Below are 21985 nucleotides of genomic sequence, written 5' to 3'. Positions count from 1 at the left end.
CCTCCTATAACTTTCAGTCTCCTCCTCCTATAACTTTCAGTCTCCTCCTCCTATAACTTTCAGTCTCCTCCTCCTATAACTTTCAGACTCTCTCCTCCTATAACTTTCACTCTCCTCCTCCTATAACTTTCACACTCTCTCCTCCTATAACTTTCAGTCTCTTCCTCCTATAGCGTTCACACTCTCTCCTATAACTTTCACTCTCCTCCTCCTATAACTTTCAAACTCTCTCCTCCTCCTATAACTTTCACACTCTCTCCTCCTCCTATAACTTTCAGTCTCCTCCTCCTATAACTTTCACTCTCTCCTCCTATAACTTTCAGTCTCCTCCTCCTATAACTTTCAGTCTCCTCCTCCTATAACTTTCAGACTCTCTCCTCCTATAACTTTCACTCTCCTCCTCCTATAACTTTCCGACTCTCTCCTCCTATAACTTTCACTCTCCTCCTCCTATAACTTTCACTCTCCTCCTCCTATAACTTTCACACTCCCCTCCTATAACTTTCAAACTCCCCTCCTTCTATAACTTGCACACACTCAGTGATGGTCAAAACAACACACAAACTGGTTAATCACATCAACAACCAATCCTTTTATTGTGTTTGTGCATGACCTTTTGCCCCACAGATCCAATGAGGAGCGAGCTGATTGGGTGAGCTGATGAACACTGATGACCTGCTAGCCAATAACTATGTGCTCTGGTGACATCATATCCAGTGCTGGTTTATGTGTCGAGTAATGGCTTTCTCAACAGGTTGTTAGGCTTTTCACACTACTGAGCCATACCGGGCCGAGCCACTATAGTTGCTGGAACCGTGCTGGAAAATAAATGATCAGAGCCAGCACAGTACAGTCCTATAGTGTGAATCTGGCTTAAGTGCTGATTTGGCTCTAAACTCCAAACCAAAGGAATGAGAGAGAGGAAATGGGAGTGGTGAAGAAGAAGCGAAACATATCCGACCCAACGGACACCAACACCTTGTCTATTATTGCACACATCTAGTTAACCAATGCCACATAGTTAATGTATGTAAGTCATTGGATAAGCTATATCGCTTGATAATAAGGTGCTAAATGATTAAAAACAACATCAACATTGCATTGATATTTTTAAAAGCCATATAGTATATCTAACAACGAACAAGAGTATCAATGCAGACAGGAATTCCACAAGCACACATTAGCATATCAAAATAAATAATGTTTCTGATTATGGTTTATCTTTGACTTGAAGGTCTTATTAAAGGAATCATTGTACAGGTGGTGTTGTGTTCCATGCAAGAATGATGTTACAGACAAATCTGCAGAGGGAATTATTGTGCACAGAATCAAACATGGGACGCTCATAGGAGAATTGCTTCCTTTGAGGAAGATGATGTCAATAATTACTCATGAGTCATGACATTCTGAAGTGTAATGCTTTACAAAGACATGGACTGGATAAGGATTGGGACAGTTTACTCCTTCCCTTAGAAATCCATAGTTGAAACATCTACCAATTCTGCAGGTGCAATAAACCTACTAGGTCCTCTCTAATCAAATCTTAAACTCAGCGCACTGGAGGGCCTAAAGATCAACGTTTGGACATGACTTGATGAGTTTTCTCGACCCCTAACCAGCTAGAATCTCATGGAATGTCTTATGAATCAATAGTAAAGCATAATTATGTTGTCTATGTGATATTAAAACAGTCTCAGACTGGACGTCACCTGAATGTAACCAATCAAATGCTTATTTTATTTGATGTTACTGCAGGCCATGACTTGACTAGGACCAGTCAACCCAGATTGACCTGAAGTTGAACACTGAAGTTGCTACCTGACCTTGACCACAGCACAACGGCTGCAGAGGGTTTGACCACACAGAATTGTCAGGCATCGACAGTCATGGCCATTACAGACTTCTCTCAAACATGCACAGCCGTTATCTCTCACAGTGGTCTTGGTCTGTTACTAGTCACTCATAAAGACAACCAAGACACCTAACAACCAGTGGTGTAAAGTACTTCAGTAAAAATACTTTAAAGTATTACTTAAGTCATTTTTGGGGGTATCTATACTTTACTATTTATATTTTTACTATTTATATATTTAGCTTTTACTTCACTACATTCCTCAAGAAAATAATGTACTTTGTACTCCACACATTTTACCTGACACCCAAAAGTACATGTTTGTGACGGACTCACAAAGGCATCTTTTGGAAATGATGTCTGAGTGTTGGAGTGTGCCCCTGGCTATTCATACAATGGATGCCCCTGGCTATCCATACAATTTAAAAACAAGAAAACTGTGCCGCCTGCTTTTTAAAAAACTTTTACTTGAGTAACTTTCTATTAAGGTATCTATACTTTTACTCAAGTATGACATTGGGGACTTTTTCCACCACTGCTAACATCACAGTCAACCTTTCATGTCAACCAAGCACAGGTCAAGTCTTAGGGCAGCACATCATAACACCATGTCTAGGGGGAATAAAAGGTTCAGAATTTATGGAATGGAATCTGGAATGAGAGAAAGCAAAGCTTCAACAAGGAAATGCAGTCGGAGCCGAGTCAACCTGTGTCATGGAATATGGGCATACATTCCACATTTCCTGAGTTTAGACTCCGTTTGTGATATATACCTGAAGCAAGGCCAGACGCAATGGAGACTTGTGCACCGGATTGTTGCGGCCATTTCGAATTTTCTTCTTTATGTCTTTTTTTCCCACTTTTTTGATTATTCTTTGCATGTTTCAAAGGAGGTTTGGAAACATAACCTGGATTGTGTAAACATAAATCCTGAAAAAAAAAATCTTCCTTTCTCTGTTACTGTACATAACATAACACAGCAATACACCTTTTTCTATTTAAACAAGCGTTGTTTTTTTTCTTTTCACAAGATATATAATGTGTAATATGGTGTATAGAGCTTATTCATACTGTGGAGAATGTCAAAACAGAACACAATAACACATAAGTTAAAGAGATTCTCCGGTACTTTTGCATCATTTTTAGCCAGTAGTTCTGAAAGTATCACACACGAGCCAAAAGTAGTCCCTGAAAATTGCGTACTACTTCACATATGCGATTGATCTCTCTCTCGCTGAGCCATTAGGTCCAACCTGCAATTTTCATTGGATAACGCTAGCTGTCGTTCAAATGCCAGGGGCTGAAGCTCATTGGCTAGAACTCTAATTGCTAGGGGGCTGGCTGGCCTATGTAGGGGGAAATGTAGAAGAAATGGCGCAGCACATCTTCAAGAAAATAGTGGCTTTCAAACTAAGAATTCCGTGGCTAATTGAGGTAAGACAGTAATTCTGCTCATAGATTATGCATGTATGATCCACACATTGACACATCCAGCCCAAAGCGGAAGGTTTAAAATATACTTTTTTTAGTTGGCAAAGTACCGGAGCATGTCTTTAATCTTAAACACACTGCCAGTTTAAAACGCATGCCCCTTATCCAAAGTGTCTCATTTTCTTCCCATCCATCCCATGCCAGCGTCCAATATCTCTACTTATTACATGCTGTTAAAGAACATCATGTCTATCTCTGACAGGAACAGTGCTTTAGGAATAGGCTAGGAACATGTGGGACACTTGTCTTTGTTTTCTCAGTTGTTTGTTGTTGTTGTCGTCGTCTTCAGGTACATTGTTGCTAGCACTACGCCATGCAGAGTATGTAGAGTTCAGCAAAGACAGAGAGGAGGGGGAGGTAATTTAGAGAAAGGAGACCAGACTTCAGTGATGATGATGATGATGATGGTGGTGGGGACGTAATAATCAAATGATTAATAACAATAAGAAACAGAACCATGTGACAGAGGCCAGCTCTGCCCAGGTCTAGCTGATGGCCAGGCTGTCTGTCTGAAGGGCAGTCTCTAGTGTCTCCCCCTGCTGGGGAGAGGTGGGCGTTGCAGGGGCAGCTTCCTCGGGGGTGGGAGCGTCATCTGTGCTGGTGGAGGTGTGGACCTGAGAGGGGAGGACACGGCAGAATGCTGACATCATTGAGCTGGGGCCGGCCTCGGGGTCATCATCGGGGTGAGAGGTCACAGAGAGGTGCAGGGCACCGGGGGTCAGTCTGACGGGGCAGAAGGCGGAGCCGGTGGAGATGAAGTTGACCTTGTTCTTGTCGGGGCAGGAGAAGAGAGGGACGGACGCTGACTGCCTGGAGCTGGACAGACAAAGGGAAAAGGAAGAGACGGCGTGTTAACTCTTTTCATGACATCTATGAGTAACTGACCTTCAGTATCAACGGCTTGGAAAATGTGGTGCGATAAAAGAGATCCTAAAAAATATAATCAAACCCTCCTGGACCAGGTTCCTGGTCTCTTGCTGTACTTACCTCATTTCCTCAAACACCTTGATCTTCTCACAGCCCTCTGGGGGTTCTCTCTTGAACATGTAGCTGTTGTTGGGTTTAGGAGACGAGGCAAACTTAGGCAGCGGAGAGCTACTGCCACTGTCTGTAGACAGAGACAATGGTCAGAAACGGTCAGACACAAACACAGTCCAAGGTGGTAGTTCAGAGCCGTGCTCAAGGGCACAACAGCAGGATGGACAGTGGAGGCCTTGCCCTTGGTCTGAGATGGAATTCTAACAGTCCTACCTTTATCCCTGTCGTAGAGCAGATCGTCAGTGGAGTAAGGGCTGCCCCCGTGTGAGCCGGACCCCGGGGGGCAGGCAGGAGAGGGACAGGGGGACAGGCTGGAACTACTGCTGGAGCGGCCAGGGACAGAGGGAGTCTGTGTGTCCACACTGCGGGTACTGCTGCTACGCTGTTGGGGGGGAAAGGGGGCTCGCCGCCCGTCTGGTACCTCCAACACCTGGGGATGGCAGGGGGATGAGGAGGGAGGAGGGGGGAGAGAGAGCAAGATGTTGGTCAGTAAATATTTGCAAGTAATAGGATTGACAGTGACACAACAGGTGAATGAATGGTTGCGTTTGTGTGCGTGTTTACTCCTCTGTCACCTCCAGACACATGAGCCTGACTGAAGTCAATATGCGTAAATATGAAGTGTAAATATATGCAGCCTTGTCTCATAGACTAGACGTAAAATAGTAATTGTTAATCCGGGACACTCAAATGAGTATGATATGTTACGTTTGGTATGGTTACATAAGATAGGTTACTTCAGGCAAAAAACTAAAGGAGGGTGGTTGGTCTGGGTGTATAACGCAAACGTCTAGCCACCCAAAGGTTATGTGTTCAAATCTCAAGCTAGCGTTAGCCACCTAGCTAGAGTTAGCAACAACAAATTGCAATTCTTAATAACATATCATATGAAATGGAGGATGGACATCCACAAATTAATACATATCATATGAAACATGAATCGTAACATATCATACTAAATTAATTGTCTCTGATTTCCGTACAGAATAATACGAAATGCTCTGAGTCCAGGTTGAAATAAGTGATCGTATATGTCTAACAGTCCGTTCCCCCACCTTGAGCTCTTCCTTCTCTCCGTTATTGTCTCTGATGAAGACCTTCTCCAGCTCGTGGTTGATTCCCTCCATGCTGCTGGGCACTCTGGTGATGGAGGACTTGGGCACCGTCATGTTGGACATCTGAGATGACTTAGACATGCAGGACCACTGCAGGGACACAACCACAGAGAGAGACATTCAAAAATGAAACCTCCAACTTACACATATTATAAGAAGCACAGTTTTTGTGATTAAGCTTCACTGGCATGTTGGGTTGGCGAGGGCGCAGAGTTTGAACTTCTGAGCCGATTGCATTGGTTCCACTCTGCCAAACAAGCTAAACACACCGTTTTATTTTAACTCAGGTTTGGATGGCAGTATTGTGCCTCACCTGTGCTTGGTTGGCGGTGGTGTTGATGGTGTTGTTAGGTCCCTGTAAAGGAGACAGGCTGTCTTTGTCTCTTTGACACTGAGACTGACGACCTCCCTGCTGCTGTTTACTACCGCCACGCAGCTGCTGCCGGAGCTTGGCTATCTGCTGAGGAGAACAGAGGAGGAGAGGAAGAGAGGAGGGAGAAGTGGAGAGGAGGAGAAGAGGGAGAAAGACAGAGACAAAGAGAGAAAATAAACATGGGGAAAGAGAGAGAAAGGAATAGTAGCATGTTAACAGCTGAACTTTGTCATGTGTAATGTAGCCTATTTCATCTTATCACGTTTTTGACACCAATATATCCACCAGGGGTCGCCGTAGCTCAGGGAAAAGCCCCTAGGCAGGCAGCTCCAGTGATTAATACATCAGATCACATGTAGAGCTGGAAATGTATTTTCTTTAACTAGGCAAGTCAGTTAAAAACAAATTATTTTTTGCAATGACGGCCTACACCGGCCAAACCCGGACGACTCTGGGCCAATTGTGCGCCACCCTATGGGACTCCCAATCACGGCCGGTTGTGATAAAGCCTGGAATCGAACCAGGGTGTCTATAGTGACGCCTCTAGCTCTGAGATGCAGTGCCTTAGACCGCTGCAACACTCGGGAGTTGTGCAGTCCCTACATACACTGTTCAAAAGTTTGGGATCACTTAGAAATGTCCTTGTTTTTGAGTTGGAAAGAAAAAGCCATATCTCAGACTGGCCAATAAAAAGGAAAGATTAAGATGGGCAGAATAACACACTGGACAGAGGAAGATTAGAAAAAAGTGTTATGGACAGACGAATCGAAGTTTGAGGTGTTTGGATTAGAGGCCGACCGATTATGATTTTTAAATTGTTAAATTATTTCAATTATTAGCGATTATTGGAGGACCAAAAAAAGCCGACACCGATTCATCAGAAGATTTTTAGATATATATTTGTAATAATGACAATTACAACAATACTGAATGAATGAACACTTTAATTTTAACTTAATATAATACATAAATAAAATATATTTAGTCTCAAATAAATCATGAAACATGATCAATTTGGTTTAAATAATGCAAAAACACAAGTGTTGGTTGGAGAAGAAAGTAAAAGTGCAATATGTGCCATGTAAAAAAGCTAACGTTTAAGTTCCTTGCTCAGAACATGAGAAAGCTGGTGGTTCAATATTCCCTGTTCTTTAATACTCCCAGTTAAGAAGTTTTAGGTTGTAGTTATTATAGGAATTTCTCTCTATACCATTTGTATTTCATATACCGTAGACTATTGGATGTTCTTATAGGCACTTTAGCATTGCCAGCCTATTCTCGGGAGTTGATAGGCTTGAGGTCATAAACAGAGCTGTGCTCAAGCATTGCTAAGAGCTGCTGGCAAACACAGTAAAGTGCTGTTTGAATGAATACTTACACGCCTGCTGCTGCCTACTACCGCTCAGTCAGACTGCTCTATCAAATATAAAATCATAGACTTAATTATAATATAATAAACACAGAAATACGAGCCTTTGGTCATTAATATGGTCAAATACAGAAACTATAATTTTGAAAACAAAATGTTTATTCTTTCAGTGAAATATGGAACTGTTCTGTATTTTATCGAACGGGCGGCAATCCTAAGTCTAAATATTGCTGTTACATTGCACAACCTTCAATGTTATGTCATAATTATGTAAAGGAAAAAGGAAACCGCACAATTCTGGCAAATTAATTACAGTCCTTGTTAGGAAGAAATGGTTGCATATACCCTGACTCTGCGTGCACTGAACGCAAGAGAAGTGACACAATTTCCCTAGTTAATATTGCCTGCTAACATGAATTTATTTTAACTAAATACGCAGGTTTAAAAATATATACTTCTGTGTATTGATTTTAAGAAAAGTATTGATGTTTATGGTTAGGTACATTTGTGCAACGATTGTGCTTTTTTTGCGAATGCACTTTTGTTAAATCATCACCCGTTTGGCGAAGTTGAAGTAGGCTGTGATTCGATGATAAATTAACGGGCACCGCATTGATTATATGCAACACAGAACAAGCTAGTTAACCTAGTAATATCATCAACCACGTGTAGTTTACTAGTGATTATGTGAAGATTGATTATTTTATAAGATAAGTTTAATGCTAGCTAGCAACTTACCTTGGCTCCTTGCAGCCACAAGGTCCTTTTGATGCTGCACATGTGTAACAGGTGGTCAGCCTGCCACGCAGTTTCCTTATGGATTGCAATGTAATCGGCCACAATCGGCGTCCAAAAAGGCCGATTCCTGATTGTTATGAAAACTTGAAATCGGCCCTAATTAATCGGTCGACCTCTAGTTCGGATCACAAAGAAGAACATTCGTGAGACGCAGAAAAAATAAAAAGACGCTGGATGAGTGCTTGACGCCATCTGTCAAGCATGGTGGAGGCAATGTGATGGTCTGGGGGTGCTTTGGTGGTGGTAAAGTGGGAGATTTGTACAGGGTAAAAGGGATCTTGAAGAAGGAAGGCTATCACTCCATTTTGCAACGCCATGCCATACCCTGTGGACGGTGCTGAATTGGGGCCTGAATTGGGGCCTCCTACAACTGGACAATGACCCAAGCACAGCTCCAAACAATTCAAGAACTATTTAGGTAAGAAACAGTCAGCTGGTATTCTGTCTATAATGGAGTGGCCAGCAGAGTCACCACATCTCAACCCTATTGAGCTGGTATGGGAGCATTTTGACCGTATGGTACATAAGAAGTGCCCATCAAGTCAATCCAACTTGTGGGAGGTGCTTCAGGAAGCATGGGGTGAAATCTCTTCAGATTACCTCAACAAATTGACAGCTAGAATGCAAAGGTCTGCAAGACTGTAATTACTGCAAATGGAGGATTCTTTGACGAAAGCAAAGTTTGGAGTACACAATTATTATTTCAATTAAAAATCATTATTTAAAACCTTGTCAACGTCTTGATTATATTTCCTATTCATTTTGCAACTCATTTAATGTATATTTTCATGGAAAACAAGGACATTTTTAAGTGACCCCAAACTTTTGAATGGTAGTGTCCATCTAAAGGAGTGTGGAAGGAAGGCGACTAGCTGGCAGGCTAGTCATTGATCTAATAGCTAAAGGAAGAATCCATAAAACATCAAACGAGCACACAGACTGGGTCAATTTGAGTATGCAAACACATCTCGAAAGGCCATTTACGATGTACCAATATGTTTCATTTGCATGGTGCCATTCACACCTTTGAAAGCCCCACAGACGGTGCTAAACTGCATCTAACAGAAGATATGAGAGTGTATTGGCTTCCTTATCTGGTTTGAGAATCCCCTGTGCTCTGACCAATACGGACAAATGGCTAGAACTCCTGTCTTGTGTGGCTCTAGATATATATTTGACCCAAATCTTTGTCTTTATAATTCTGCATCCATATTAGCCCACAGAGGAAAGTTCCAATTGCCAAAATAGCCTTTTGAACTCTCAGAAAAGTGGGGGCCTTTCTATATCAGATATAAGCACAGTACAGTTAATGGCAAATCAGATAAACAGTTGCCACATGGTAGCCATCTTATTCTTATTATGTATGCAGCATCTCACTACCAGCCAGGACAAGCCCAGACATGTTATTTTCCTTGCGCCTTTACACAGAAGTCATTGTAGACTCAGTCATTTTACCATAGTAGCACAACACAGGTCACCTTTTACACCAGCAAGACATGCTATGGTGGAAGAAGATAAAGGATGGTTTGTGTAAATGCAATGTGAAACATTCCACCAAGTCTTTTTACTATAGAAACAAAACACAAACACCCAGCCTAACAGGAGGCTCTGTCTGAATGGACAGGCTGATACGTGATCCACTTTCTTTAGCCATCATGAACCTGGTGCACTCAACAGTTAGTCAGCTTCCAGATATAAAGAATCAGTAGGTGATAATAGGCCAAATCTCTCCTATAAGGCTGGGTCCAAAATAAAGACAGTAAAGAAAAGAAAAAAAGCCAACATGTATTATAAAATATGTTGCTCAACTGTTTTATGCCAGCACAGTAGCTAACTTAAAACAGGTAGCGCACAGTGGCTAACTGAAAACAGGTAGCGCACAGTAACTAACTGAAGACAGGTAGCTCACAGTAGCTAACTGAAAACAGGTAGCGCACAGTAGCTAACTGAAAACAGGTAGCGCACAGTAGCTAACTGAAAACAGGTAGCGCACTGTAGCTAACTGAAAACAGGTAGCGCACAGTAGCTAACTGAAAACAGGTAGTGCACAGTAACTAACTGAAAACAGGTAGCGCACAGTAGCTAACTGAAAACAGGTAGCGCACAGTAGCTAACTGAAAACAGGTAGCACACAGTAGCTAACTGAAAACAGGTAGCGCACAGTAGCTAACTGAAAACAGGTAGCGCACAGTAGCTAACTGAAAACAGGTAGCGCACAGTAGCTAACTGAAAACAGGTAGCGCACAGTAGCTAACTGAAAACAGGTAGCGCACAGTAGCTAACTGAAAACAGGTAGCGCACAGTAGCTAACTGAAAACAGGTAGCGCACAGTAGCTAACTGAAAACAGGTAGCGCACAGTAGCTAACTGAAAACAGGTAGCGCACAGTAGCTAACTGAAAACAGGTAGCGCACAGTAGCTAACTGAAAACAGGTAGCGCACAGTAGCTAACTGAAAACAGGTAGTGCACAGTAGCTAACTGAAAACAGGTAGTGCACAGTAGCTAACTGAAAACCCAGTCAGCAGCTGTGACAAAGTATGAATGTGTTCGTTGTCCGGCAGCATGACATGGCAAGTCAACAAACATGTTGTCCCTGTGACATTGCTGTGTGTGTGCGTGCGCGGGTGTGTGTGAGTTGTAAGACATTAAGCTGGCCCGGGCAGCACTTTACACACGGCTGAAAGTGGAGCGAGTACATCCTATATAACGCTGAGGAAATAAGATCACAACAAGAGTTAAGTGACAGGAAGTGTTTGTAAATAATGAGGTCTATGAGGTTAGGATTACTGTGGATTACAGTCGCTTAATAACACTGGGATCTCTTGAGGTTATATAGCCCTAACTGAAGGAGACTTCAACTCAACCCTTCTGCACTGCAGCTCCACTACAGCCCCAAGCTCCACTACTAGCACTAAGGAACATGCCTCAACACCACTATTTTAGCTGTTCTGCAGCTGCTAAACTAGGACGTTGAGAGACAACAGAGAGAGAGACAAACAGAGAGATGGAGACAGAAAGGGGAGAGAAAGAATGAAAGAAAGAAAGAGAGAGGTTAAAAATGAAAGAGGAATCCGAGGCCTGCCTGGCTGTCTTTCCTGTCCATAAATTGCCTGTTGGGTTATGTGTCTGGTTAGTTAACGAGGGAGATAGATAGTGTTATCTGCCTCCTCCCTGCCTGTGACATTATAGCACCAGGGTGGAGCTGAGAGGGGATGATAAGACAACGACCGCCCGGCCCGGCGCGACGCTCTGTCTCTGACACCCAGCATTAGAACAGACCAAGCCCTGAGCATGCGGAAGTCTGAGGTCAGACAGGAAGTTATATATAGAAGGTGGTACCGTGTGAGAAAGAGAGACGGATGGCAGGTGGTAGGCAGTTTCCTATAGACACTGATAACATTCTAGTATTGTCTTGTCAACTTCAAGCCATCTCAACATAGCAGAATCTATGTCTGGATTAAAGGAGGATGACAGCAATGATACGGATACATAGTGTGCTAGGATAGCATATTCCATCAGTTTTACAGGGAGGCCTACTGTACAGTATGTTGTCATTGTTGATTTGAGAACCCCCTTGGTCCAACGGTCATTAGGAAAGTGCTGCAAGTTGTCGTTTCTTAAATAGGGTTTCTTGTGACATGTTTAAGTGTGGTGTGTGAGTGTGTACCTCTTTGAGCTGGTCGGCGCTGCCCCAAGAAGCAGAGCGCTGGTGTGTGCTCCTCCTCTCTCCTGCTTCTTCACTCCAACATCCAGGTGTCTGGACACAACAAGGAAACGACCGATGATATCATGACCTAATTACCAACCTCTTATCCTCATTAGCCACGTCAATCATCATGATCATTATGGTCAGGAATAAAAGGCCTTTGCCCTAAGCCTAAACAGAGCTCTACTTTGCCATTTCAGATGTGCCCTTTGCAAAGTGTAAGGTTTGACATGCAAACCTTGATATGAGTACATCCTGTATAACAAGATCGAAAATGGAGCACAACTAGCCGTGAGTTGTGTGTGTCAGTTGACATCAGAACAAGGAGAGGTCTCTAAACGCCACAGCCTAGGTACAGCTACTGTGATGAAGAAGTTATTATGTCAACTGGACAGAGAGAAGCCCTTGCTTCGTCCCCTTGGTTACCCCTGGTCTGACCTGCTCCTGGAGCTGAGAGAGGCAAGGAGGAGGAAGAGAGGAGGAGGAAGACAAGTGTAAACAGGAGAAAAAGAGAGAAGAAGGGCTCTCCACACATGGCAGGCATCAGACAGGGATTAAATAGAGTGGTTGCTGTGATATAGATAGTCCTAGCTCTGTGTGTCTCTGCTTTCAAGAGGGCAGAGAGAGAGGAGGAGAGAATGTACACTTCAAATTAAATCCCAAGGTCAAGAACATTGGGAAACAGCGGCACTCCAAAATGTTTTTTTTTTTAAACAAAGACATCACCTAATTTCACCTTTTTATTGTGAAAAGCGTTTCAGCGGTTATGCTTTCATCAGAGCATCCGAGAATGTACACTGTAAGGGCCAATGGAAGTGCTCGGCCAGTGCTATAGCCAAAAGCGGTAGTAGATATTGTGAAGTGGTGAGTTGAGTTATTCTATTAATCTGTGGAGACTTCACATTTCAAAGGTTGTCCTCTGTAACCCGCTCAACACCATCACCAAGCCAGGCAGGAAACAGAGAGAGAAAGCTTTGAACATTGTCTTTTTCATCTCCTATTTAAGGGAAGAGGAGGAGGAGAACACACACACACACACACACACAAAAACTGAGTTACACGCATGCGCACACATACACACACCATCTCCTCTCCTCTTTCAGTGGACAATGTGTGACCACATACCGATCCCTGTTTGGGCCACCTTCCCTTCCCTTGTCCACCTTCCCTACGTGTAGATGTGGCAGATGTTTCCATGCATCTGGACAAAGAGCTGAAGTGAAGGAAAAGTGGAATGGACGGGTTGATTCATACAGTAAACCGGCTGCCAGGTTGAGTCCACAGTAATATGGTTTCTGGGATGATCTAGCAATGTGGCGTTTGGGTGGCCTGAGGAGCTTATTGGGCCCTGGTTGCCGAGCAGTGCAGTAAAAACAGGATGTAGGAGGTCATTATGGGATGCCATCTCTGGCTCCGGTGGTGTCATAACCCTGCTAGTTCACTCTCACTGAGGCTGGCTCCCACACTAGACCCAGAGAAGAGAAATAAAAAACTAAAGGCCTAATCTACCCCTTTAATGACCAGTTTGAGGGATCCAGAATATTGGGCTGACACTGTAAAATCCTGTTCAACGCAGAAAGCAGAATGTCCATTAAAATGAGTTTTAGTCCAGTTGAGGAATAGGTTTAACCTAACCTACTGGCCCAGTACACTCACTAGCCTGCACAATCAATCTTTCACACACAAATACTTCTTCTCTCTTGGCATAATCTTAGTGCTATGTGTTTGGGCCTGTCTGTCACTTGGAAGGATGGTGTGGGTGTTGCAGGTCACAGCAATGTACAGAACAGAGCGAGGAAGAGGAGGAAGAAGAGGGGGAGGAGGAGAACATTCCAGGTCACAGACCCAAAGGCTGAGAATGACAGAAAATTACAAGGAAAAGGTGAAGAATGGAAGAAGGAGAAAGAGGAGCAGGAGGAGAGAAAGAGGAGGGGGAAATTCCAGCCGCAGCAGGACTGGCAGCAACATGGCTCTGCACAAACAGTTGACTTCATCTGACAAGCAGAAGCCGTGTGTCACACAGACAGACAGGAGCTCGCATGTTCTCCACAATGACACCTTTGTGCTGCAGTGACACCCAGTGCCTACTTGTTCAAAACACAGAAGGCCAGGCAGGTCAATACAGAGAGTCAGGCTGGTTAATCTATTGTAAGTCTAGAGAGGCCCACAGATGCGTAGTTGGTAAATCTCAAAGTGACCGACGGAAACAGGGTGTATAGACCTGTGAAAGAGGTCAACAGCGGCTAACTAATATCTGTGTGTGCAGGTGAATCAGTGACTGAGTACTGTACAAACTTGACTGCCACTAGTCATTTGAAAGAGCCCACTTCCTTATAGCGATGCAGCTCAGTACTCAGCCACTTCTGCTTACAGATGTAGGATCTTATTTTGATCACTTTTTTAAATCACTCTTTTGTTGCTGAGAATGTTCCTACAGATGAGCTTTGTCATTTACATAAATTCACTGAAAACTCACACTAACACACAGTTATATTAACAGTTTTGCACTTTTAATGTAGCCTACTTTTGACCAGCTAATAGCCTAACCATCCATCAAGAACCATTATGGAGTAAATGTTAAAATTCTGTTGCTGCTGGATTATTTTGCTGTGACAATATAAATCAAATTAAGATCCTACAACTGTAGTAGTTTCCTGTCCTTCACTTCAGCATGCTAGTTCAAAACTAGCATGCTTTGCTGATCAAACTGTGCAGATCAGCAAACCAGAGCTATCAATAAACCTAGTTTCTTCTAGCTGGAATATCGTTAGGTCTTTGTCGTTGAATTAAATGCCACATGCATTCATCTCAGTAGGGGGACTGAACAAAGCGTGACACATGAAGGATAGGTTAGGGGGACAGGAAGTGGGGAGGCACCTACCTGAGTGGATTTGTCTTTAATGCACAAAGAATAGTGTACAGTCATTCATTCATCTCAGTGGGGGAACCAGATAAAACATGACACATAGTGGGGACAGGAATTGAGGGGACACCTACCTGAGTGGATTTATCTTTCATGCATGAGGGGTAGTGCACGTGGTGGTCACGAGGCCACTGGCCGGTAAGGTAGGGGCCGGTGATGGTACCCAGGGAGGAAGTCCGCCGGATGGCTCCCGTGTTACGCTGCTGGGGCTTGGACCTCTCTACTAGAGAGAAAGAGAGAGAGGGTGTGCAAGAGAGGAGGAGGATGAGACATTTTATTTGAGGAGGCTCTCACAGGCAACGATTTATTAGAATCCCCATTAGACAACACCAATGGCGACAGCTAGCCTTACTGGGGTCTGACATGTAACGATAAAAACATTACAGACAGTGGCCTCCCAGGTGGTGCAGTGGTCTAAGGCACTGCATCGCAGTGCTAGCTGTGCCACCAGAGATTCTGGGTTCGAGCCCAGGCTATCGCAGCTGGCTGCAACCGGGAGGCCCATGGGGCGGCGCACAATTGGTCCAGTGTCGTCAGGGTTAGGGAGGGTTTGGCCGGCAGGGATATCCTTGTCTCATCGCGCACTAGCGACTCCTGTGGCGGGACGGGCGCAGTGCACGCTGACCAGGTCACCAGGTGTAAGGTGTTTCCTCTGACACATTGGTGCGGCTGGCTTCCGGGTTGGATGTGCATTGTGTCAAGAAGCAGTGCGGCTTGGTTGTGTTTCGGAGCCCGTACGGGAGTTGCAGCCCGTACGGGAGTTGCAGCGACGAGACAAGACTGTAACTACTACCAATTGGGTACCACGGAATTGGGGAGAAAAAAGGGGTAAAAAAAAGAAAAGAAAAAAACATGACAGACAAGATACTTTACAATTTACATACACTACATGATCAAAAGTATGTGGACACCTACTCGTCGAACATCTCAATCCCAAAATCATGAGCATTATTATGGAGTCGGTCTCCCCTTTACGGTTATAACAGCCTCCACTCTTCTGGGAAGGTGTTAGGGCATTGCTATGGGGACTTGCTCTTGTGGCTGAATGGAAGCATTAGTGAGGTCGAATTTATCCCAAAGGTGTTAGAGACCCTGTTGATGTCTGGGCTCTGTGCAAGTCAGTCAAGTTGTTCCACACCGATCTTAACAAACCTGTATGAACCTCGCATTGTGCACGAGGGCTTTGTCATGCTGAAACAGAAAAGTGCCTTCACCAAACTGTTACCACAAAGTTGGATGCACAGAATCTTCTAAAATGTAATTGTATGCTGTAGCATTAAGATTTCCCTTCACTGGAACAAGGGGCTATACTGAACCATGAAAAACAGCCCCAGACCATTATTCCTCCTCCACCAAACTTTACAGTTGGCATTGGGGCAGGTAGTGTTCTCCCGGCATCCACCAAACCCAGATTCGTCCATCAAACTGCCAGATGGTGAAGCGTTATTCATCATTTCAGAGAATTTCAGTTTCCACTGTTTCAGAGTCCAATGGCCGAGAGCTTTACACCACTCCAACCAACGCTTGGCGTTGCGCATGGTGATCTTAGGCTTGTGTGCGGAAGCTTGGCCTTGGAAACCCATTTCATGAGGCTCCCGACGAACAGTTCTTGTAGCTTCCAGAGGCAGTTTGGAACTCGTGAGTGTTGCAACCGAGGACAGACGATTTTTATGTGCTGCGCTTCAGCACTCGGTCCTGTTCTGTGAGCTTGTGTGGCTTACCACTTCACGGCTGAACCGTTGTTGCTCCTAGACGTTTCCAATTCACACTAACAACCCTTACAATTGACCAGGGCAGATCTAGCAGGGCAGAGATTTGACAAACTGACGTGTTGGAAAGGTGGCATCCTATGACGGTGCCACGTTGAAAGTCACTGAGCTTTTCAGTAAGGCAATTCCACTGCAAAGGTTTGTCTATGGAGATTTAATGGCTGGCTGTGTGCTCAATTTTATACACCTGTCAGCAACGGGTGTGGCTGAAATAGCTTATTTGGGTGTCCAAATACTTTTATATATATAATGTACACTTAAAAACATTAACATGTAGTGTGCATCTATCAGTTCCACATACATGTCAGTACATACACACAACAAGTAGGTCACATGGGGGAGAGGCGTTGTTTTAACCAGGTTTCACATGCGCTACATGAGATGGAAGGGACTTCCCTGTATAATACTGTATGTTTCCTTGAATTTGTTCTGGCCCTGGGGAGTGTGAAAAGAACCCTGGTAGAATGTCCAATGGGGTAAGCGTGTGTGTCAGTGCTGTGGGCAAGTTCACTATGTAAACAATTTGGAATTTCCCACATATTCATGTTTCTTACAAAAACAAGAAGTGATGTGGTCAAGTCTTCCTCAACTCTTAGCCAAGAGAGACTGGCATGAATAGTATTGATATTAGCTCTCTAATTACAATGAAGAACAAGACATGCCACTCTGTTCTGGGCCAGCTGCAGCACTTGACCATATGACTGGACAATAATCAACATATGATAAAACTAGAGCCTGCAGGACTTGCATTGTGGAGTGTGGTGTCAAAAAAGCAGAGCATCTCTTTATTACAGAGAACTCTCACCATTTTTACAACCACTGAATCTATATTTTATGACAATGACAGTTTACAATCTAAAGTAACACCAAGTCATTTAGTCTCCTCAACTTTTTCAACAGCCACACTATTCATTACCAGATTCAACTGAGATCTAGAACTTCAGGAATTATTTGTACCAAATATAATGCTCTTAGTTTTAGAGATGTTCAGGACCAGTTTATTACTGGCCAAGCATTTCAAAACTGACTGCAACTCTTTGATAAGAGTTTCAGTGACTTAATTAGTGGTGGTTCGAAATGCGTATATGGATGAATCATCAGCATACATGGACACACATGCTTTGTTTAATGCCAGTGGCAGGTCATTGGTAAAAATAGAAAAGAGTAGAAAGCTTTGAGAGCTGCCCTGCGGTATACCACACTTAACATGTTTGACATTAGAGAAGCGTCCATTAAAGAAAACAATCTGAGTTCTATTAGATAGATAGCTCTGAATCCACGATATGTCAGAGGTTGAAAAGCCATAACACATACAGTACCAGTCAAAAGTTTGGACACCACCTACTCATGCAAGGGTTTTGAGGTTCTTCAAAGTAGCCACCCTTTACCTTGATGGCAGCTTTGCACAATCTTGGCACTCTCTCAACCAGCTTCACCTGGAATTATTTTCCAACATTCTTGGAGTTCCCACATATGCTGAGCACTTGTTGGCTGCTATTTCTTCACTCTGCGGTCCAACTCATCCCAAACCATCTCAATTGGGATGAGGTCGGATGATTTTGGAGGCCAGGTCATCTGATGCAGCACTCCTTCAGTCTCCTTATTGGTCAAATAGCCCTTACACAGCCTGGAGGTGTGTTGGGTCATTGTCCTGTTTAAAAACAAACAACAGTCCCACTAAGCGCAAACCAGATGGGATGGCTTATCGCTGCAGAATGCTGTGGTAGCCATGCTGGTTAAGTGTGCCTTGAATGCTATATAAATCACGGACAGTGTCACCAACAAAGCCTCCCAAAACCATCACACCTCCTCCTCCATGCTTCATGGTGGGAACCACACATGCGGAGATCCTCCGTTCACCTACTCTGCATCTCACAAAGACACAGCGTTTGGAACCAAAAGTCACAAATTTGGGCTCATCAGACCAAAGGACAGATTTCCACCGGTCTAATGTCCATTGCTCGTGTTTCTTGGCCCAAGCAAGCGTCTTCTTATTTTGACATTTTTTCACCTTTATTTAACTAGGCAAGTGTGCTTTAATAGTGGTTTCTTTGCAGCAATTCGACCATGAAGGCCTGATTCACACAGTCTCTTCTGAACAGTTGATGTTGAGATGTGTCTGTTACTTGAACTCTGTGAAGCATTTATTTGGGCTGCAATCTGAGATGCAGTCAACTCTAATGAACGTATTCTCTGCAGCAGAGGTAACTCTGGGTCTTCTTTTCCTGTGGCGGTCCTCATGAGAGACAGTCAACTCTAATGAACATATTCTCTGCAGCAGAGGTAACTCTAGGTCTTCCTTTCCTGTGGCAGTCCTCATGAGAGCCAGTTTCATCATAGCGCTTGATGGTTTTTGCGACTACACAAAAATAAACTTTCAAAGTTCTTGACATTATCTGGATTGACCAACCTTCATATCTTAAAGTAATGATGGACTGTCGTTTCTCTTTGCTTATTTGAGTTGTTCTTGCCATAATATGGACTTGTTCTTTTACCAAATAGGACCGTCTTCTGTATACCACCCCTACCATGTCACAACACAACTGATTGGCTCATTAAGGAAAGACATTCCACAAATTAACTTTTAACAAGGCACACCTGTTAATTGAAACTCATTCCAGGTGACTACCTCATGACGCTGGTTGAGAGAATGCTAAGTGTGCAAAGCTGTCATGAAGAATCTCAAATATAAAATATATTTGGATTTGTTTAACACTTTTTTGGTTACTATACGATTCCATATGTGTTATTTCATAGTTTTGATGTCTTCACAATTATTCTATAATGTAGAAAATAGTACAAAATAAACCCTGGATGAGTAGGTGTGTACAAACGTCTGACTGGTACTGTACGTTTGCTCAACAACAGGTTATGGTCAATAATTTCAAAGGCTGTACAGAAATCTAACAGTACAGCTCCCACATTCTTCTTATAATCAATTTCTTTCAACCAATCATCAGTCATTTGTGTCAGTGCAGTACACGGTGAGTGCACTTCTCTGTAAGCATGCTGAAAGTCTGTTGTTAATTTGTTTACAGAGAAATAGCATTGTATTTGGTCAAACACAATTTTTTCCAAAGGTTTGGTAAGAGCTGGCAGCAAGCTGATAGGTCTGCTGTCTGACCCAGTACATTACTTTTGCGCTTATAATCTATTAAAAAACAGATCAGATTACTATGCCAATCCACCACATTATGTACAGTCAGAAACACTTTTTAGAATCCCCACAATATATTTTTTAGAGGCAATATGTGAGGATGCAGACTGAAACAACAATGTCACAGTGTTGTGGTCAGAGACTGCAGGTTGACTTGGTTACCCTTGGAGCAGCCCAGCCCATCCTTCCTCACGGCCAAGCCTTCATGATGAGGCAACCCTACACCTGATAAAAATACCTCACACACACCCCCAAGGCTCTTTCCAGGCTCCCTGGGACCTGAGGATCTGGGTCAAGGGCTGTGTGTTTGTTCTAGCAACACTCAGAAACAACAATATTTACACCATCCTAACCCTGTGGCCTTGTAAGGGACTAGAATATTCAAAAACAAAAACTTTCAACTCACACGATGCTAGCTAGCGTATATATAGGCCTTTAGCAAAGTTGACCAAACAGGCCAGGTTTCTAAAAACAACATTCCAGTATGACATGAAACAGACTGGTGAAGTGCACAATAACACCTCTGATTTATGGAGGACTTGACCTACGCTGAAGTTTCTCATAACTAGGAAGTATTGAGTAAATGTTGGTATTTTGTTGTGTTGCAAAAAAACTTCCGGCGCCGACAGAGATGGCTGCCTCGCTTCGCATTCCTAGGAAACTATTCAGTATTTTTTACATTTGATTTCTTACATTGGTACCCCAGGTAATCTTAGGTTTCATTACATACAGTCGGGAGGAACTACTGAATATAAGAGCAACGTCAACTCACCATCATTACGACCAGGAATATGACTTTCGCGAAGCGGATCCTGTGTTCTACCTTCCACCCAGGACAACGGATCGGATCCCAGCCGGCAACCCAAAACAACGACGTCGTAAAAGAGGCAAACGAAGCGGTCTTCTGGTCAGGCTCCGGAGACGGGCACATCGCGCACCCCTCCCTAGCATACTTCTCGCCGATGTCCAGTCTCTTGACAACAAGGTTGATGAAATCCGAGCAAGGGTAGCATTCCAGAGAGACATCAGAGACTGTAACGTTCTTTGCTTCACGGAAACATGGCTCACTCATGAGACGCTAACGGAGTCGGTACAGCCAGCTGGTTTCTTCACGCATCGCGAAGACATAAACAAACATCTTTCTGGTAAGAAGAGGGGCGGGGGGGTATGCCTTATGATTAACGAGACGTGGTGTGATCATAACAACATACAGGAACTCAAGTCCTTCTGTTCACCTGATTTAGAATTCCTCACAATCAAATGTCGACCGCATTATCTACCAAGGGAATTCTCTTCGATTATAATCACAGCCGTATATATTACCCCCCCAAGCAGACACATCAATGGCCCTGAACTAACTTTATTTGGCTCTATGCAAACTGGAAACCACATATCCTGAGGCTGCATTCATTGTAGCTGAGGATTTTAACAAGGCTAATCTGAAAACAAGACTCCCTAAATTGTATCAGCATATCGATTGCGCAACCAGGGCTGGTAAAACCCTGGATCATTGTTGTTCTAACTTCCGCGACGCATATAAGGCCCTCCCCCGCCCTACTTTCGGAAAAGCTGACCACGACTCCATTTTGTTGCTCCCTGCCTACAAACAGAAACTAAAACAAGAAGCTCCTGAGCTCAGGTCTGTTCAACGCTGGTCCAACCAATCTGATTCCACGCTTCAAGACTGCTTCGATCACGTGGATTGGGATATGTTCCGCATTGATTCCAACAACAACATTGACGAATACGCTGATTTGGTGAGCGAGTTCATTAGAAAGTGCATTGACGATGTCGTACCATAGCAACAATTAAAACATTGCCAAACTAGAAACCGTGATTGATGGCAGCATTCGCGTAAAACTGAAAGCGTGAACCACTGCTTTTAACCAGGGCAAGGTGACCGGAAAAATGACCGAATACAAACAGTGTAGCTATTCCCTCCGCAAGGCAATCAAACAAGCTAAGCGTCAGTATAGAGACAAAGTAGCGTTGCAATTCAACGGCTCAGACACAAGAGGTATGTGGCAGGGTCTACAGTCAATCACGGATTACAAAAAGAAAACCAGCCCCGTCACAGACCAGGATGTCTTGCTCCCAGACAGACAAAATAACTTTTTTGCCCACTTTGAGGACAATACAGTGCCACTGACACGGCCCGCAACCAAAACCTGCGGACTCTCCTTCACTGCAGCCGACGTGAGTAAAACATTTAAAAGTGTTAACCCTCACAAGGCTGCAGGCCCAGACGGCATCCCCAACCGCATCCTCAGAGCATGCGCAGACCAGCTGGCTGGTGTGTTTACGGACATATTCAATCAATCCTTATCTCAGTCTGCTGTTCCCACATGCTTCAAGAGGGCCACTACTGTCCCTGTTCCCAAGAAAGCTAAGCTA

The 21985-nt window shown here is 43.8% G+C and overlaps 1 protein-coding gene across 4 annotated transcripts in view; it reads right to left on the bottom strand.

Moving 5' to 3' along the window:
• Window positions 1-568: 568 nt before the first annotated feature.
• Window positions 569-21985, bottom strand: part of glcci1a (glucocorticoid induced 1a) — a 32133-nt gene continuing 10716 nt past the window's right edge. Inside the window, exons 2-8 of one of the 4 annotated variants that reach the window (XM_024395538.2) lie at window positions 14740-14888; window positions 11704-11793; window positions 5810-5956; window positions 5437-5586; window positions 4595-4811; window positions 4331-4451; window positions 569-4159 (exon numbers count right to left, since the gene is read on the bottom strand). In XM_024395538.2, coding sequence (XP_024251306.1) covers window positions 3829-4159; window positions 4331-4451; window positions 4595-4811; window positions 5437-5586; window positions 5810-5956; window positions 11704-11793; window positions 14740-14888 — 1205 coding nt within the window. In that variant the 3' untranslated portion in view covers window positions 569-3828. The remainder of the gene's footprint in view (window positions 4160-4330; window positions 4452-4594; window positions 4812-5436; window positions 5587-5809; window positions 5957-11703; window positions 11794-14739; window positions 14889-21985) is intronic. The other 3 variants (XM_024395540.2, XM_024395539.2, XM_024395541.2) reach the window with 3 other exon arrangements.

This window comes from Oncorhynchus tshawytscha, linkage group LG31, assembly GCF_018296145.1.
Source record: "Oncorhynchus tshawytscha isolate Ot180627B linkage group LG31, Otsh_v2.0, whole genome shotgun sequence".
In the NCBI taxonomy this organism is placed as follows: domain Eukaryota; kingdom Metazoa; phylum Chordata; class Actinopteri; order Salmoniformes; family Salmonidae; genus Oncorhynchus; species Oncorhynchus tshawytscha.
This window is presented reverse-complemented; position numbering and strand designations above follow the sequence as displayed.